The 18,458-nt window shown below is 42.6% G+C and overlaps 1 protein-coding gene across 2 annotated transcripts; it reads right to left on the bottom strand.

The window, feature by feature from the left end:
- Positions 1 to 195: 195 nt before the first annotated feature.
- znf106a (zinc finger protein 106a) lies at positions 196 to 18,442 on the bottom strand. 2 transcript variants are annotated; one of them, XM_028001288.1, is made up of 22 exons: positions 18,325 to 18,442; positions 15,277 to 15,359; positions 14,909 to 14,970; positions 12,281 to 12,475; positions 9,653 to 11,443; positions 9,162 to 9,570; positions 8,991 to 9,060; positions 8,748 to 8,902; positions 8,528 to 8,588; positions 7,342 to 7,635; positions 6,635 to 7,265; positions 5,684 to 5,724; positions 4,686 to 4,831; positions 4,472 to 4,606; positions 4,272 to 4,388; positions 3,220 to 3,411; positions 3,034 to 3,096; positions 2,791 to 2,910; positions 2,610 to 2,681; positions 1,785 to 1,856; positions 1,500 to 1,646; positions 196 to 714 (listed from the first exon to the last, which is right to left on the bottom strand). In XM_028001288.1, exons 2-22 carry the CDS (start codon positions 15,328 to 15,330, stop codon positions 658 to 660), a joined length of 4,884 nt encoding a protein of 1,627 aa, XP_027857089.1. In that variant the 5' UTR covers positions 15,331 to 15,359; positions 18,325 to 18,442; the 3' UTR covers positions 196 to 657. The 2 variants fall into 2 exon arrangements, 1 of the variants encoding a protein (XP_027857089.1); XR_003593416.1 differs by having other exon boundaries at positions 226 to 714; positions 1,500 to 1,668.
- Between the last annotated feature and the right edge of the window lie 16 nt (positions 18,443 to 18,458).

Here is an 18,458-nt window from a genome sequence, read left to right as displayed (position 1 = left end):
AACTTCTTGATCAACTCCAACCACACTCTTAGATACGGCCGAGGGGATTACACAGTAACAACGCACTCAGTCCTGTCGTAAACCTGAGCTTACGGCAACTTAATATAAAGGAAAAAAAGTAACGTCACGTCGCTCCATGTAACACATCACAGCTGCACACTTGTAAAAACATCTCAAACCATGCCGCATTACAGTGAATCTGAGTGATAATTCTAGATTTTTTTGTTAAAGTTGCAAAAAAAAAAATGGAGAAAAAAAAAAAGTGCAACAGATCCCACCGACCTGGACATCGCTGGAGTTTCTTCATCAATAATAATAATTTTTAAAAAAAGTTACTTGTTTCTTTCTCTCGCTTTGGTCAGTGACAGTCGAACAAAAGGACAGGAAGAAGGAGTGTTTCTGAGAATGTATTTTAAAAACAACACAACCCGCCCTTCCTTTTCGCGGCGGAACCTCGGGCTGGATTCCAACGCCGGACATAAAGGATGGAGTCGTCAAACGCTCGTCGGGCTCCGAGGGAGCGCGGTTAGGTGTAGAAGGTCCCGAGAACAAATACCCCGCCCAATATGGGAGGTTAAATGAGGGAGGGGTTAAGAGGAGACGGGAAGAGAGGGAGAGGGGGGCTAATAGTGAAAATACGCTCCCACCACCGGCCCCTTACGGCTCCGCTGCAGCCTCTTCCTCAGCATGTTTCTGCATGTGCACCGTCACCATCTGCGAGAAGAAAAACGTGATGAAAAGCTAAGATGGTCACTCGAAGCTAATTTCGTTGAATCACAAAGCGTCAATCAATGTCGAAGAAAGAAATCAGAACCTAAACGGTGAATCATGATGAATCGAGTTTTGAAATGATCGTCAATTTAGTAATCGTTAACTGGAGTAAACGGACTCAAAACAATATTCAGAGCCATAATTAAGCCAAAAAGATATATACACATTTACAATAAAATCACCTTTGTATGTAAATATGTTCTAGCCAAAACTCCTCAAGTGGCCTAGCTTTAGCTTCCCCCCGGTTCAAATCCACTAGAGATATGCTACTGTATTCCATTTTAGGCTATGAAATTAATATATTTCTTTTTAAAAAGGAATTTAATTATTTATTACTAAAATAATTGTTAGTTTCAGCCTTACAAGGCAACAGTTTTCTCCAGTTTAGCCTAGAAACAATGAAACCTGTTACGGACCGGGCAAGGATGTTACCGTCTCGACTCTGTTGTTGCTAAGATGGTTCTAGATCAATCATAAAATGATAAATGATGATAAAATGAAGATGTCGCTGAAGATTTAAATCTGCATTTATTCAAAAATACTACCGTCCAGATTTTTGTTAGAGCTTGTATCTGACTTAAATTTGTGCAAATGTTAAAAGAAGAACCGAGAAATAGCCCTTTATTCACTTCAGTCAAATGTTTTTCCTGTTTGAGGGGAATGCTCATTTTAAATGCAATTCTAGCAAGAACTAAAAAGTGTCAGAAACCTGCTGTTGGTCTCTCTACCTGCTTGGAGCTGTTGCGTACACTGAAGAACTCTTCACAGTTTTTCCAGCGGCACTTAAAGGTCTGGAAGTTGCCGCTGGTGTGGTTGTTGATCAGGTGCTGCTGGAGATGCTTCATCATCCCGAACACCAGCGGGCAGCCGTGCCACTGTCAACACAGCAGTCATTGACTGTACACCAACCGATTATAACATCCAACTACTCACAGGATGATCAATAAGCTCAGAGAGGAAAGTGAAATATACACATCTTAGTGACGCTTCTAAAAGGTGTCGCCGTATCTTACCCAGCAACGGTGGTTCTGCGTCAGGTTCAGCTTCACGGCCTTCGTGCTGCCGTCATAGCATCCTGTGTAGATCTGAAACAAACCCAGAGATCAAGATATATATAAAACAGCAGTGACTCCAATGCATTCCAATGGGATTTAACATGATAAACCAACATTTGCTCCCCTGCTATATAATCTGCAAGTCAAATAAATAAGTGTCTGTCTATGATGAACGAAGCTAATAATTATTAGGCCACTTCAGAGCATTTGAATTTCATTCTATAATACACAATAAAAGTCATATATATGGTCAGATAAAACACAAAACACAGCAAAACGCTGAATGGCACACTACTGATCCCAGTTTACATGCACTATAGTCTAATGTGGGTTTTATTAGTACTTAATGTGTCTTTATAACAAATGTATGTGTTTTTAACATTGAGGCCTGCTAGACAAGTCTATCTTATCTATCCATCTGTCTACAGATGGATATCTATCTGTCTGTCTATCTATAGCAACCCATGAAAAATATGGTTGGACTCAATATTTCACAAAATCACTTTCATTTCCTCACATATTTTTCAAAACGCTTCAACTGCATGCCACCGTTTTTAGATGGTGATTTGAAAACAGTTTTGGAAATCATAAATCGCTTCCATTTAAAAGTCATGCAGTCATTTCTGTTCCTCTGGCACATGAAATCCCTAAAACAAACATTCAACTCTTACAGGATATGAGACCAAATTTGAAGAATTTCAAGTGGTATGAATACATTTGCAAAGATATCCCAGATTAAAATGAGATACTTTCGTTCCAAATAAGGAATGTTTGTTTTCTCACCACGTTCTTATGGATGGCCATGCACAACACCATGTCACTGTATCCACCATAGACCTGCAGCTGGTCCTGAGTCTGTGGAGACAATCGGTGTTTCCTGTCAGCTGAATGTAGATTTGAAGTAGAGGCAATTCCTTCAGTTCATCAGAGCAATGTTTTAGCGTGGTTTTTAGGGCGTACACACCTGCAGGTCGTAAACTCTGACCACTTTGTCCAGGCAGGCCGTGACCATCACTTTCCCAAGAACGGTCACCACGGTAACAGCATGGCTGTGACCCTTAAATGAGCGCAGAAGCTCCCCTGTCTTTTTTTTTTTTTTTACATAGAGAATAAAAATCAAATATTTAAACTAGCTGATAATCTTTCCATCTGTTCCCCCCCCCAAAAAAAGATCTTAAATGACATAAGAACCATGACATGAACTCACATGGATGTTGTGACCATACACAGAGTGATCACTGGATCCACTAATCACCAGATCATTCACCACCTGAAAGGGGAGACAAGATGGAGGAGGCTGTTAAAACGTTTAGCTGAGCAGCATACTTGTGTTTTTTGTTTTGTTTTTTCCTCTCTTGTGGCGGGTTTCTCCCCGTTGCGGCCCTGAACCCACCTTCATGCAGAGAACACTCTTGGTGTGGCCCTTCAGCGTGCGCAGCAGCAGCCCGTTGTGGGCCGCTCTCACGCTGATCGTGTTGTCGTAGGAGCCGACCAGCAGGATCCTCCGGGCCCCCTCCTGCGACGAGGCCAGACAGCTCACGGCGCGCGGCCCGTGGCACTCGAACACGTCCATCTGCTTGTTTGTCTAAACAGTGAGCAGCAAGACGTGGACCCGGTCAACTCGAGCTGGCCGAGAGGCGTTTCGATCAATTTCACACACAGGCGAGCTTCGGCGGGATGAAAATGCAATCAAGTGGTCAGAGGGAAAACTTGAATGTCTTTTGTTTGACCGGGCAAAACAAGGTGGTGTGTAATTGTAGGGCTGGAACGATTCATTGTATTAATTGTGATTAATCAAATTAATTATGACTAATCGGTAAGTACTGCATTAATCGATCGTAATTAGTTGGATTAATTGTGATTAATCAATTATGAAAAGTAACACTAAGTAATTGATTAATCGTAGATTTCTTGATTATACAGACTCAGGAAAGGCTATTTGCTGAAGAAAAAGATATTATATTTGGTTATAATTTAACCAAAACCATGGAAAAAGATATATAAGTTTTGCATTTAAGATAAAAACACCTTTGTCTGTAAATATGTTTTGGCAAAAACTCCTCAAAGGCAAAGTTTTAGCTTCACCAGGTTCGGATTTACTAAAGGAATGCTGCTATTCCATTTTAGGCAATACAATGTTTATTTTCTTAATTAATAAGGAATTGAACTGTTTCATTGCATTTTTAAATGTATTTCTATGGTGAAAGTGGTTAAATGAAAAATCTGTAGAATGTACCAACTTTTTAATTAATCATCAAAATAATTGAGAGTAATTGATTACTAAAATAATTGTTAGTTGCAGCTTTACATAACTGTGAAGTGGTGACTTTAATTTTCTTTCCCCCCCCCCAAACAAATCTGAAATATCAGCATTAGATGGAAGCAGATCAGAACCAATAGAGAGATTCAAGGAGTTAAATACATGTGACACTTTGTCTTCCTCACCTTAAGGTTAAAGGTCACCACGGTACCGTTTGCCAGACCGGCATATAAAGTCTTCCACCGGCTGTGAAGGCAGAGGACTCGGTCGGACAAAGCGAACTGTTGCTCGAATTCTCGCGTCTGTAGAAAACATTGAGAATCAGGGAAACATCAGCCTCTAAGTGCGGCTCCAAACGAGAAAGTCAGATGAGAGCAGATTTGACCTTGAGACTGTAGCAGCGGATGGTCTGGTCACTGGAACCGGAGTAGAGGCGACGGTGCAGGGATGGAGCCGCGGACACCAGCAGGCAGGTCACTTTGGAGCCGTGACCCTCAAACACACCTACGCATTTATGGCTCTGCAACAACAGAACTCCATTCAACTCCTGGGACTCCAGAAAGAGATGATGGGAAGTGTATGAGTGAACGGTCACCCACCACCAGGTCGAAGGCCTGGATGGTTCGGTCCCCAGAGCAAGTGTACAGCAGCCCGTTGTGGATCTGGAGGGCATTCACCGCCTCCTTGTGGCCGGAGAACGTTCCTTCAGTCAGGACCTCGTCCTCCCCGTGGTCAGAGAATGCGTCTAAAAATACAAATATGATACAAAAATACATACGTGACACAGGCTGGGGGGTGATCTTATTTCACCTCTTTGCCTTTTCATACCTTTGCAGTTTTGGTTGCTTCACGACAAACTTTTTATGTTAAAAAAAAATTGAGTCGTCGACTTTTTTAATGGTTGTTTATAAGTTTGTATCACTGGGGGTATTGTTTTAAATTTTATTTAAAACTTAATTATTTATTTAATTAATTTATTTTATAATTATTTAATTGGTTTTTATTTTCCATGATGTAGAGGTACGTATGTTATACTTCCTATTTTGGTGGCGATTCGATACAGCACCAGCATCTCTTGCTACTTTAGCATTGATCCGATATTGGCATTATCAATATTTTGGATTGATGGGCCTTCTGTACTATGATGTGCTCAAAGACTGACGTAAAGAAATGAGGTGACACAACACCGACGTCCCCTCATTTAATATCTCATGAGGAGAACAAAAGAAATGTCAACAGGGTGTAATAACATTTTCTTTTAAATTGTGTTCAAATAAATCAAATAATTGTTGAGATTTGAGCATTTTAATAAAATAACCATTAATAACCATAAATCATACAAGTATTTAAATGCAAAGACTTATTTAAGGTGTTGATTCCTTTGCAGGTACAATACAGAAGCAGTAAGAGACAAATTGGTAGCAATTATGAACTGGTGAAGGAACAAAGTGACCCAGAGCTTTTGAGCAAAACAATCGACGCGTAAACAGTTGGACAAGCTGCAACCTAACTCAGTTTCTCACACAGTAACTGAAAATGACGCTGAATTATGAATTATTTCCAACAAATAAATGTCTCAAAATGTATGACGACGTACCTGATGAGGTCCTGGGCAGCGTGATGGGAAAAGGCAAATCACTGTGGAGACAAAAGGTTCTCGCATCAGACTCACTGCTGAGGCAGAGAGGAAAAAATCCCCTGGTCTCCAAGATATACTTTGAAAACGTCATTTTTAAAAATGTATTTTCAATTTCCAAGTATTTCTTGTCATTTCTACAAGTATTTATTTTGCTAAACTTTTTTTTTTTTTACTTTTCTAATCAAATAAATAAAACTAAAGTTGATATTTGTACAAAAGAAGAAAATATAAACTGCATGCATATGAGAACGACTGTTCCTACATTGAATATTTTTGTGGTTTTCTTGAGATGAGCAGAAATGATTCTGAGCTGATCAGCAACTGATCGTAGCTTGGTGATGATGAGAAATTCATCTCTATGCAAAACTATTAGGAGCAAGGATGCTTGCTGTCTGCCTCCAGACATTTCATATTTTTATTTACGTTACATCTTTACAGACAGATACAGCTCAAATTCAAATGTGAAACTAAATGGCATAAAATCAGCCTTGTTCCTGTTGACATAAATTTCCAAAATTTGATATAGCATAGGCTTCAATATTGTTTTTTAATCTTAATCTTGACGTAATTACAACACTAAATTTAATATTGTGGGGTTTTTTTAGATTTTCTTGTTTTTTTAATATTTTCAAGTATTGAGCACTGGTCCATTTTTAATCCTATTTTTATATTTATATGTTTATATCAAGTATCCTGACTCGCTTCAATGTAGCCACATCTACCTAATGGTATAAATAAAGTTGATTAATTGTTCGATTACCAACACGACAAAATCTGACTCTGCAATCTTAAACCAACTGTACTAACTTTGCTGCTGCTTTATGAGTCGTAGATGTTCAGCCTTTGAAATAATTTAGTAGAAAACTCTGGAAAAGTGTAAATAAATGGATGTTTTCCAGTATGGCCCACCTCTCAGAGGATTTGCACAGATCGATGTCACTGGTGGAGGAAACCTCGTTGCACGCCAGGCTGCGTGGCTCAGATTTACATTGGTCTGGGAGCAGAGGTGGAGGGGGCGGAGCTTGGACGAACGCATCCTTCTGAGGCTGCTGATCTGCCGCGGCGACCTCAAAGTTCTCTGCGGGAAAATTCCACTCCGCGTTTTCGGTTTTTACGGCCAAACACGGCGCGCCGAGCGTTTCCCTGCTCCCCTCGTCCGTCGGCAGGCTGGAGGTGCTGACCTGGGAGCCGCCGCTCGGCCTCCTGCGCTGCCGCAGCCACCGGGGCCTGGACGCCTCTTCGTCCATCTCTGTGTCGCTGCTCTGGAGCTGCTCCGCTCCCTGAGCCTTGTTCAACACCTTCCTCTTCTTCAGCTTCCTCACGCGCTTTCCGCTCCTCAGCTCAGACGGAGAGGCCAGTAGGTTAAATGCCGCCGCGGGTTGCGCCGGCTGGACGTCGGCGCCATCGGGGAGCTTCGCCGAGGTTTTCCATGGAGCCTCCGAAGGCCTTTGAGATTTTTCGATCGGTGCTGGTAACTTCCCTTTTCTGTCTGGAGGTTCAAGGTTTCTGTCAAGAGATAACCCCGAGCTGCAGGCAGCACCTGCAGAGTTCCACATGTAAACAGATTAGATTTCATTAAAATAACCATCTAGCCTCTGATCGCTAACTGGTCTTACCCAACGGGTTTGTGTTGTCCAGGGTGGTGCTGTGAGCGCAGTTGGTTATGTTGTGATCAGGGTCCGGTTCGGAGGTGACGCAGACCGGAGACTGGGGCTCCTCCTTGATGACGACGTCCAAAGGAAGGCTGGAGGAAGGAGGGGAGGCGCACTCTGCGGCACGATTCGGACTGGAAACGACGGTGGAAGGAACTGGGGGATATTTGATGCAGGAGGACGATTCAAGCGGCTCCGCTCCAAAAGAATCCAAGTGTTTTTCTTTCGGGTTGGCCTCAGGCGCCTCCTCAATAGTACCTAAAGAGACAAAACGGAAAACGCAATCCATTGTTTCCTACACATGCAGCGCCTTGAGCAAGTAGCCCAGGTTTCACCAACTTAAATTTAAGGCTTTTTAGGATTGTTATGACAGAAATTTAAGGCCTACATTTCCACAGAAATGTTCAAACGTCGTCCAGCACACTGGCAATAAATTTGCACTCACTCATGACAGACGCAAAATAGCTAGCTAGCAAGGATATGTTAAGCAGTGGGTCACCATCTTGAGTCACATGCAGTGAAGATGTCTGAGTTGCTGGCTACAGCAAGCAGCTGTAGCACAGCAGAGAGAAAAAGGGAAGTTGTGAGCGGTGCATGTACATAAGGATGATTGACAGCACTAAGACCCTCCTCTTGGCTCTGATTGGTTGTTTGTGATTGATCTGTGTATTTATGCTGATGGCAGTGGGACCACAGAGATGAGCTCGATTTTTTTCATTTTATTTGTCTCATATTACACTGACAGGATATTGTGGCAGTTTTAACAAATATGTAAAAACAACACTTTTTTTCATGAAAGTTATCTACTGAAGCTTTAAAACACAGCTTCACCTGTAAACTGTCTGCTGTGTTTGTTGGACTTATTAATTCTGCTTCTTCACAAATGTTCTCATAAACCTCTGAGGGCCTTTACACAGAGACAAACTTTTTTTTTGTAATTATTAATTTACTAATTAAATCACTTCTGTACTGGACTTTACAAACAATGTAACACAGCAAAACAAAAAAAGTTAAAGTTATATGAATACTTTTGCAAGGCACCACAGCCTGTGATGCCTGTTCAGTTCACTTTCAAAATACTATAAACAAATAATTCTAATTTTCAATGGTGTAATTATAATAACGTTACTTTTAATTGCATATTTTTTACCTTGCATGCCTTTAAGCAAATCTATCCGTTTGTTTCTCAGTGAGCTCATCTCCACAGTAATCTGAAGGGGAAGACAAACACATGGCCAAGTTAGGGATATACAAACTCATAACTACGCATTACTAATACACTAAATAACTTAAAAAGTTGAAACAAATATAATAAAACTACCATGATACAAACAGAAGAACTGAATGTTACTTGCGTAACAGGGCATTACCTGCTGTTTAACCACCAGGAGTCGCTGCACCTCCACGAAGGCCGCCTCCAGCGCCGCGCGGGCCTGGATCAGGTTGGTGTCCACATTCTGCAAGGACTGACTCAGCTCCTCCTCCCGCAGAGACACTGCAAGCAGCTGGTCGATCTGCAAGCGCTCTGCACCAAACACAGACAAACACCTCGGTGTCGGTCACACTTCAGTGTGTGCGCGAAAGAGTTTGATGATCGAAGATGGAAGACAAACCTCGTTTTGATTTGACTTTTCTTCTTTTACTGTCGTGCTCCAAACAAGACAATCCTGTTTGGGTAGAGCCCTGAATGAGACGGGGGAGGGGGGAAACAAAAAGTGAGACGTGTTGTGTTTGGAGGTGGGAAAATGCAACATTTAGGATGAGAAGCTGCTTCACAAACCCACCCCGGCCGCACGCCGCCGCTTCCCCGTCCCGTCGTACTGCTCCGCCCCGGAGCTGCTGTCCCCCAGCGTCAAATCAACTCGCTGGAGAACCTTCGCCGTTGTGCAGTGTAGATTGTCCGTCTGGTTCTTCACTTCCTCTTCCGGCTGACGCTCCTGCGTTTCTGAAGCGGAAGGAAGTGTAGACCCGGACTCCTCCTTCTCCACCGTCTCCTCTGATTTCGAGGATCCGAACACTGACGAATGAGGCGCCGCAGGTGTGAGACTGCTTTCTGACAAGGAGCGTTTGCGAGATTTGCTCTCGGAAGTGATTTCCATCAACGACTCCCACTGGAAACCCTCAATGAGGGGTAGGCCGTCCTCCTCCTGGCTTTGGGACTCCTGCTCATATGGCACCATCTCAATCCCAAACCTATTGAAGCACAAACTAAACATGTTAATTTAAATTAACAAAAAAAACCCCGAAAACTTAAATTCTGAGAAGCGACGTTCACCTTGGCATGCCTTTCCCGTTGTCCTGCTTCTTTCGGACCTCCTGATAAACCTGCTCCCAGTTCACAGAGCGGCGGGCGCTCGCCGAGTTGATGAGTTGCCTCACGGTCGGCTTGAGGCTAGAATCCTTTTCCGTGTCGCTTCGCTTCGACTCGCTTAGGGTTCTCACGCGCCTGGCGATGTTCAGGTTTGGCTCGTGACCGGCTGCTTTGCTCTTGGAGTTCATGTGCTTGGTGAGGTCCCGCTTTAGGACAGGGGGGAGGTCGAGTTTGGACAAAGCGGTTGCGTCCGACCCCGAGGTGGCGTGCGCCTCACCGGTTCTGCCAGCGTCGCTCTCCGAGCTCTGCCCGGCCTCGGAAACCTGCATGGCCTCGGCCTGTACCGCCGTGGGGCTTTGCGTCTCCGCTCTGTTCCTGTTCTCCTCGTCCCTTTTGGCTGCAGAAGCAGACTCTACTCCTTCTGTGGTAGAGGTGCTCACGTGAAGAGACTGGACAAACGTGCCGTCTTCTGCAGAAGCCGACGGAGCTTTTTCTTGCCTGAACGCAGCGGGCGATGTCGCTTTACCAGAACTTTCACTCGCACTTCTCTCTTTTAAAGGTTCCCCCTGGTTCTGTTGCTCCCCAAGGTGGTGTGTTCTCTCCAAAGAGCCTTTTCTTTCAAAACCAATCTGCCTGACTGAGCGAAAAGACTCCGGGGAGCACTTCTCCTGCCTCGATGTGAGGTACCCATCAGGCACCTTGGTCCCACTTTGCTTCCCACCTGGTTTTGATTGACTGGAGGCCTTGCTGTGTTGAGAGGCACCTTTAGCCCCAGAAACTGAGGAACTTTTCTGATCTACTTGCAGTGGTGGTTTATTTGCCTGCTCACCAGAAAACCCAGACGCACCGTTTTGGTCGCCATCTCTCTGAGAACCGTTACCTTTAATGCCGCTACAGCTTCCGTCACTGACATGCTGGGTTTGGGTTGTGGGTTTTATCGGATGACTCCCGTCCTTTTCCACGTTTTGCAGACTTGAGTCCACAGGTGCGCGCTCACATTGGGGCTGTCTCTGAGGCTTCGAAGCCATTTGGTGCTTCTCTGACGTATTTTGGTGGGTCTCTACGTGTGATCCGGACGCAACGGGGTACGGTGACCAGCGACAGCTTTTGTCTAGCTTTGGATTGCTGCCGAGTGTTTTAGAGTTTTTACTGTGGTAGTCTGAATCGGCCAGTGATGCCTCTCCATGTTGAAGCCTGGCATCCCGCTGAGCATTTCTGACATTTCCTTTACCTTCAAAGTGGGTAAAAGTCTGGCCTAAAAAATTTGCTGCGTTGGTACATACAGGATTACACCCCATGAAACTGTGCGGCCTAGCATTTGGGGCATACCTGGCGATGTTGTTGTGACCATAGAGCCCATTACTGCTGCCTCCATTGCTGAGCCAAGGCAGTCGACTTTGCTGACCGCCATTGCCCCATGTCCTGTTGCTATTCACAGGATATGAATTATTATTGGAAAACTCTACAGTTGCCCATTTCTGTAAACGGGGGGGTTCCTGAGCGTGCCACGTGGCACTCCTCCACTGTTGGTTTTGATGCCAGTGTCTCGCCTCCTCTCTGCTGTCATCATAATAGCTGCTCCTGTGCCAAGACCTGTGGTGACCGGGTCCACCGAAGCCCTGCGGAGGAGCCTGCCACATACGCTCCAGGCGGTAACGTTCCTTAAGTTGGTTTAGCCTCTGCTGAAACTCTTCCTTCCTCTTCCGTTCTTCTTCTTCTTTCGCCAGCCTAGCAGCTGCAGCCTCCTTCTCTTTTCTAAAAAATAAAAAAAATGAAGAAATGGACAAATCTTCAGCTTGGTTTGAACTGTGAACGGTGACCAGCCCGTTGGAAACACGAAAATCTAAACATTTTTTTATTTTGCTCAGTAAACCCACTACACAAGCAGTTCAATGACATGAATACTTTTGCGAGGCACAGAGATGTTGAATTTATTATTTTTATTCTTCTTATTATTGGTCATATCAGCTACATTTTGCATTCTCCTAATAGCTCCAGTTAAACATTTCTCAAATTCTTCATCCAAGACAGAGATCAGGACAATGTGTGTAAAAATAGCACTGGAGCAGCGGTCTGAACCAACTTTTATCTAAACTTTAGGTTGTGGGGAAGCTTTTTACCATCAAAATTAACATTTTTTTCCAGACCATCAAAAGACTAAAAATGTGGTGTGTGTTAATATGTCCAGAAGGCATTAGGTTCGAGCCTGGATCGGTTTGAACTCTGTATTTGCGGTCGTGCCTTTTCTTTTTTAGCCTGCAGGCCTGACATATGACTCAGTGGCTCAGTGTGAAGCTGTGGCTAAAACAGGCCTGGAGGCACCGCACAGCAGAATATGACTATACATGGCATATGTTGACAAACTACAGCTTGTTGACTCGCGTCTGTTTACATCTTAGTTATGTCGCAAAACCTGAGAAACAAAGTTTGTGTTTAGAAGTCATTGTGTCTGGGGTGTTTTCACCTAATTAAGCAGTCTAAACTGGTTTTCCCTTAAATAATGCTGTTTCGCTGGCACACGTATAGCATATTAGTTAACATTTATTTTAAGCAATGAGTCTAATTTTACCGTAGATTGGACAGTCGGCTCACCTGATCTGTTCTTTTCTCTTTTCGATCAAGTCCACCAGCGTCTGGTCGAAGTATTCCTCGTCGTGGTCGTTTCCGGCCCGCTGTTTGTCCGCCGCCTCCACATTTTGTTTGTGCGTGGTGCTGGAGATGTGGCCGGCGTAATCGGTCAGGCTCACCACCTTCACCTTACACACTCTGCACTCGTGTCCACAGTCCCTGGGGAGGGAAGGCGACAGTGGGGCTTCAATCGTTCCCACAGGCATGGCTCTGATCCGGTCTGGTTACAGATTGCTATTTCCACCTGAAGAGCCCGCAGCTGCACACCCTGGCTCTACTTTCTCTAACTTTGAAGTCTTAATAAACTCAGGAGAGGAGATTACTCGACAATCCTTCATATAAATTATCCGATTCGTCTCTCGCAGATCAGGAGGTAGCTAACTTAGAATTTTCTATAGGTAGAGTCTTAATCATCCTGATCTTAGTGTTCCCCTATTCTCAGCAGGCCGTAGGTGGCGGAGCAGCCGGGCCGGACCGAGGCAGCGCGCTAGTCTAAGATGTTCGGGTCCGGCCACGCGGCACAGCGCTGGGACGCGTAGGTGGAAGAGAGGCCGGCGCCCTCAGCTCAGTGCGCCTTCATGATGGTGTCCGCTGCGCTCTGGTGCTTTATGGAAGGCACCGTCTCTATTTGACCTCTCTCTGCGCTCCGAATGCCAGAGCCCAGAGCCCCTCCCGGATGACGGCATGTGTTAGGGCCTGGAGATCCTGACCACCAATCGCCATGCGGAGCCTGTGAAACCGAAGCCGAGTGCAGCTGCTCACAGCCTCCGTTTTAAACCTCTCCCAGGGATGCCATCCTGTAATGCTACGGGGCCAGTTGCTTTCCTGGCTCGTTCTCAATTTCTTCTGCAAATCTCTGTCATGGGGCGCTACCACTTTGAGGCGTCTCGTGCAGCACGGAGATAGAGTTACGCATTTCTGACACAATATTTCTACTTCGGCTCACGATTGCCACATTTCAGCAAGTTGATTGTAAGTGTGTCAGGTCAGGACAATGTTATCAAAACACACCGACACATTTCAACAATAACTATTAATGTATATCTTTATTCTGTGACAGAATATTAATGTCATTGTAGATGAAAAAAAAAAAAAAAAAAGAGTAAATTTTCACCAGAAAAAATCTTTAGATTTTGAGATTAATTTTGGAAATGTTCTTAAAAAAAACTTGGATATTTCTGACTTTGGAAAGTTGATATTTGCAAGAAAAATCTCAGAAATAGTAAATTTCTGAGTTTCAAAAGTTGAACATTGTCGCCCTTTTGTCTGCATCTACAATGGCCCTAACATACGGAGCCCCACAGGGGACACGGAGGATTTTTTTTTTTCTTTTGCGTTCCCTCGCAATATTGTACTGATCAGTTCATGTGGCACAACTGCATATTGTACGCCTTTCTTACAGTGGCTGCCGTACTTTCTGCTTTAATATAAGGTTATGTAAGACTTTTTCATGTATGTTAACATCTCGTTTAATATCTGACGTTCTATATCCTGTTCTTTAGGATAGAAATGCACCACAAAATCTATAAACCTGGCTTGACTCAGCACTGATAGCGTACGTCACCTTTCACTCAAACTGGACGATTTGCAAGGTGGCATTTATACGGACCCTCCTTAAAGAATCATTTCCGGAGAATACGACACCGATGTACACATAAAGCATAAACGCCACACCGCTTGTTCAGCTCACAAAGCGAACTGTCAAAAGCGTGACAACGGCCTTGCCCCAACACTTGCACTTCTCCCTACGTTCCTCTAAGAAGTGTGTACTCAGTCAAAGTACACATCGGGGTTCAAGTATCCAAGATACAAACGCAAAATTGGAGATACAGTACAGGTTATGTCATGGATGTAACATCCAAAATGGCGGCACTTGGTTTCTCTTTTGGCATTTGTACTACAAACAAAACTATAACAAGCAAGCGATTTTAAATGTACAAAATAGGTGTGTCTGCATTCCAAAGTCATTGTAGGAGATATTTGGCTGCTTTGCTGTGACTTGTTGAATACAGAGCAAGTTCAGTCATACATACACGTACAGTAGAAACAAGAATTATTTTAGTACTTTACATTTGAAAACTGATTCTTCCACAACGCACACAGCTTGCTCGGTGAACATTGCCATATTTCCGCCTTTTAATTCAAAATGTCACATTCAGCCATGAATCTTGCTTAATACACTTCGCAGGACTCAGCCGCAGTGTGGATCAAGGAGAATTGGGACACACTCGAAAACCTTCAGCAGGAACTCGCATTTGAAGGACACGAGCGTGGAAGTGTGAGTTTTGGGGACGGGGCCCTCAGCAGCCTAAAAGCTACACCTGAACACACAACTCTTTGAAAGCTTAATATTGACACTAAATCTAAGCAGCAGGCCACATTCTTTCGGTCATCTAGTCACAAGATGGCCCTTGACTTCTGGCGGTCACGCCTGTTGTTCCGGACAGATTGTGTCTAAATATACGCGCCGCGGCTCAAACAGCTGCCAGCACCTACCGACATGTGCTCATGAGCACACGTGCAAACAGCTTTCAACGACTCCTTAAGACTGAACTTAAACTTTATCACAGTTTCGACAGGAAGTGAGCTCACCGGCCCTTAAGCTTCTCCAGCTCCCGGTGGTGAAGCATGCTCCTCATGTGCTCGTCCATCTCCTGCACATGAAACAATGAGACGCCGTTGATTTAGAAATCTCAAGTTGTTCTCATAAGATTTAAATATTTTTTTAGTAAAGGCGTTAACTTTAATTTTATATGAATCTATTGAGAGAATACAAAAAAAAGAGCGCAGGACTGCATGAAAATGTCTCTTTTTTTTGTTTGTTTTACAGAAGAAAGGCTTTCCGTAATCTGTACACGAGGAGACACTCATATTTTGCGTGTTTTCTAACTTATAAAAGGTCACGGAAGGGTCGTAGCACTGACACAGTCATGCAGTAAATCACATGTCGGGGTAATTACCTGCTTGGAAGCGCAGACGGTTTCACACAGGATGCACTGTCTGTGTCTCGTCATCTTGAATGCAGGTGAATTTCAGCCCATCACTGTCCAAAGGGAGAAACCGATTCAAATTTGAGAAGCTTAAATAAAAGAGGTGAACTGATTGCAGTTTTCTGGCCGATCACAGACCTTTAAAAAGACGATATTGACTGGAAGATTTTTTTTTTTTTATGACTGACACTGCTTAGTGTTATAAAGTAGAGGTGAAGAAATAAAATTTAAAAAATCGCAATTTCTTGTCCTCGGAATTCAGAGTCAATTTAAAACGCTCAAAAATCTGTTTCAGTCTGCTTTTTGGTTTTTTTTGTAAAATTATATTTTGAATAATTCTTAATTTTATTAATATATTTTAAATATTAAACACTCATTATTAAATATTTTCATTTAATAAGAAACAGGCAGCCACCCTAACCCTGTACTGGTAGTTTAAGTTACAGAATTTTATGTGCAAACTTTGTTTTTATTTAAATAAAAATGTATGTAATTTGATACAGTGGGGAACCTTGTAGAGTCGTTTTAAATAAATGTTCCATTTGTTTACAGTCTTTTCCTCTCGTCACTCACATAACATAAAAACATAATCCCTAGATGGTTTAAATAGAAAAATCGTTTCAGAATCGAATCGTTACCCTGAAAATCGGAATCAAATCGCTAAGCACTGAAAGACTCGCATCTCTATTAAAAGGTGACCAAACACTTCCAATGTTCCAATTTTATTTTATAGGACTGAACAATCCCCGTGAAACAATACAAACTTAAATATGAAAGAAAAGTTTAGAGCCAAACTATGAGATTAATTAAAACAAACCAAAAAAAAAAAAGTTTTTTTAGCCTTTTGTCACATTTTTACATTGCTCTCTGGCAGGACCACGGCTGATTTTTAGACCTTTCAATCAATCAATCAATCAAATTTTATTTGTATAGCACATTTCAGCAGCAAGGCATTTCAAAGTGCTTTATATCATTACAAACACAGAATCACAATGCAATATAGAATCAATCATTAAGTCAAGTTCCATCAATAAATTTGTAATTGATTACATTTCAAATACAATTCTAAACAGGTGGGTTTTTAGTTGAGATTTAAAAGAAGTCAGTGTTTCAGCTGTTTTACAGTTTTCTAGAAGTTTGTTCCAAATTTGTGGTGCATAGATGCTGAAAGCTGCTTCTCCTCGTTTGGTTCTGGTTCTGGGGATGCAGAGCAGAACCAGAACCAGAAGACCTGAGAGTTCTGGAAGGTTGATACAACAACAGCAGATCTTTAATGTATTGTGGTGCTAAGCCGTTCAGTGATTTGTAAACTAACAACAGTATTTTAAAGTCTATTCTTTGAGCTACAGGGAGCCAGTGGAGGGACTTTAAAACTGGTGTTATGTGCTCTATCTTCCTGGTTTTAGTGAGAACGCGAGCAGCAGCATTCTGGATCAGCTGCAGCTGTTTGATTGATTTGTTGGACAGACCTGTGAAGACGCTGTTGCAATAATCAATACGACTGAAGATGAACCTTTGTGGAGGCACATAAGATCAGTTTTACATGTACGTACCAGTGGATTGCTGATCTCCCAAAATGAAGGAAATCTGGACCAATAAATAGATCAGTGCACTGCTAATTAACAACATATATCATATAAAGCAAAGTGACCATATTAACTTCGAACCGTGTTCTTTTACAGAGTTGCTCCACACAATCTGATGTTTTTTCTGCAAGCTGAAGCCTCAGATTCTTCAAATGGGTGAGGTAAGACAACACCGGTCTATTTAATGCCTCAACATCACCGCCACAATCCAAATAGAAGCAGAGTTCAGCCCGAGGCCCGGTTTCATTCCAGGGTGCTGATAGAACAACTTTGTTGCCAGATGGCAAAGAGGGTCACGTCTGGACTCGTCTGCCACTTCCAAACGGGGCGAGGATTTAAAACCGGCCCGGAGATAAAGGTGACACCAAACATGAGCTTTCAAAACAAAAGCCTAAACTTTAATGAGTTCCACTGTGACAGTTTAGTGTAACATTTGAAATCTGTCAATTTGAGAAGATATAACTCTATTTAACTTTGTCGCATCTCACCTTTCAATTAAAAACAAATAATTGTAATAACTGAAACTCATAATTAAGTACCTATACAAAATAAATAATACATTTCTAAACAAAGCAAAGCTTAGTGATAGCTAAAAATGTTTCGACAACTTTTAATAAATAAAACATTTTTAAAAAAAAGCCAAACACCGGTTATATTTTATAGTTTACCAACGTTTTAAAAAGCAACCGTTTCAAAACTGCAACAACGACCCACCATACTCAATATATGCACTTTGGCTTCAAGGAGAATAAAATATAATTGAATTAAATTGTCGCTCTACTTTTTTGCATTTAGCAATATCCTACAAAAGCAAAACTCTAAGAAGTCAACACTTAAACTGCGTATTACAATTTAATTAATATACCCTAAATATCACCACAGCACACAAACAAGCAGCTAACAACAAAGAGAGGAGATAGCTAACTACCAGTTAGTTGCACACAGAGTTATATTACATTAGCTTTACAACATTTTATGTATTCATTTAGGAAATGTAACCAGTGCTTAAGTAAAACATTTATCTGACTGTTATTACCTTTGTTTCCAAAGGAAATGGACTGATTTGGGTAGAGGGTCGCAGAGGGTATGAACTAGCTAGCAAAGCTACTTAGCTTAGCTTCTAAGAATGTGAAAAGGACCCAGGAAATTTCTAAAATACACTCCACGGCTCCAGGTGTAGCTAATTATAAATTGTGTATCTGCCTGCAACATGTAAAGGGATTAATACTCAGCAGAGCAGTAAGTTGTTTTTTTTTAAAAGTTCCCTTCTGAGCTAAAGCTAAAGCTAGCAAGCTGGAAACAACTTGTTTAACGAACCCCACCAGTTTCACCACTGCTCCACCTTGATACCTTGTTATATTATCGTGACAAAAGCACAGCTACATTAACTTTTTATAACCGCAGTAAGTAATGAAATATGGCTGTCGTTTACCTTTATAAGCTCCAAAGGTGTGCAATAGTGTGTTTACTGCAGAAGCTAACGACAACATCCTCCTTTGAACCACATCATGTGATGCGTTCAAGAGCAGTCTGTGTAGGAGCAACGAACACCATCAAAAATTACGA

Source organism: Xiphophorus couchianus, chromosome 19 (genome assembly GCF_001444195.1).
Source record: "Xiphophorus couchianus chromosome 19, X_couchianus-1.0, whole genome shotgun sequence".
Lineage (NCBI taxonomy): Eukaryota > Metazoa > Chordata > Actinopteri > Cyprinodontiformes > Poeciliidae > Xiphophorus > Xiphophorus couchianus.
The sequence above is the reverse complement of the archived record's forward strand: the minus strand, read 5'-3'. Positions and strand labels throughout refer to the sequence as shown.